At 22.8% G+C, this 469-nt stretch overlaps 1 protein-coding gene across 1 annotated transcript in view; it reads right to left on the bottom strand.

The window, feature by feature from the left end:
• Positions 1-303: 303 nt before the first annotated feature.
• HELRODRAFT_170719 (hypothetical protein) overlaps positions 304-469 on the bottom strand; it is a gene marked incomplete at both ends in the record, with an annotated part of 5,479 nt that continues 5,313 nt past the window's right edge. The window contains one exon of the mRNA XM_009016513.1: positions 304-393. Within this exon, the coding sequence (XP_009014761.1) occupies positions 304-393 (90 nt within the window). The remainder of the gene's footprint in view (positions 394-469) is intronic.

Genomic DNA, 469 nt, shown 5'->3' on the forward strand with positions numbered 1-469 from the left:
ACTTTTATATATATATATACATATATATATATATATATATATATATATATATATATTATAAATATATGTGTATGTGTGTGTGGGGGTCATCATTAATATAAAAATACTCCATATAACATTTTTGCACACAGGTTATAATGTTTACAAGTTAAAATAATACTGTTTATTATTTGCGAATTAAATGCATTTTTGTTTAAAAAAATGATAATATAAATAATAATAACAATAGCGTTATTACTACCCATAATTATTTATCTATATTTATAATTATATTTATAATTATAAATATATTTATTTATTTATTCAGACTTGAAAGTGTGGGGTGAAAATGACGTCACTGGATTGAACTGTTGACAGAGTGACTAAACTCGATGGCTGTACGTATTCAACGTTCTGTATGTATGTTTGTTTGTATGTATGCATGTCTGTATGTTTGTATGTATGTATGTATGTTTGTATGTTTGTATGT

Source organism: Helobdella robusta (genome assembly GCF_000326865.2).
Source record: "Helobdella robusta unplaced genomic scaffold HELROscaffold_18, whole genome shotgun sequence".
In the NCBI taxonomy this organism is placed as follows: domain Eukaryota; kingdom Metazoa; phylum Annelida; class Clitellata; order Rhynchobdellida; family Glossiphoniidae; genus Helobdella; species Helobdella robusta.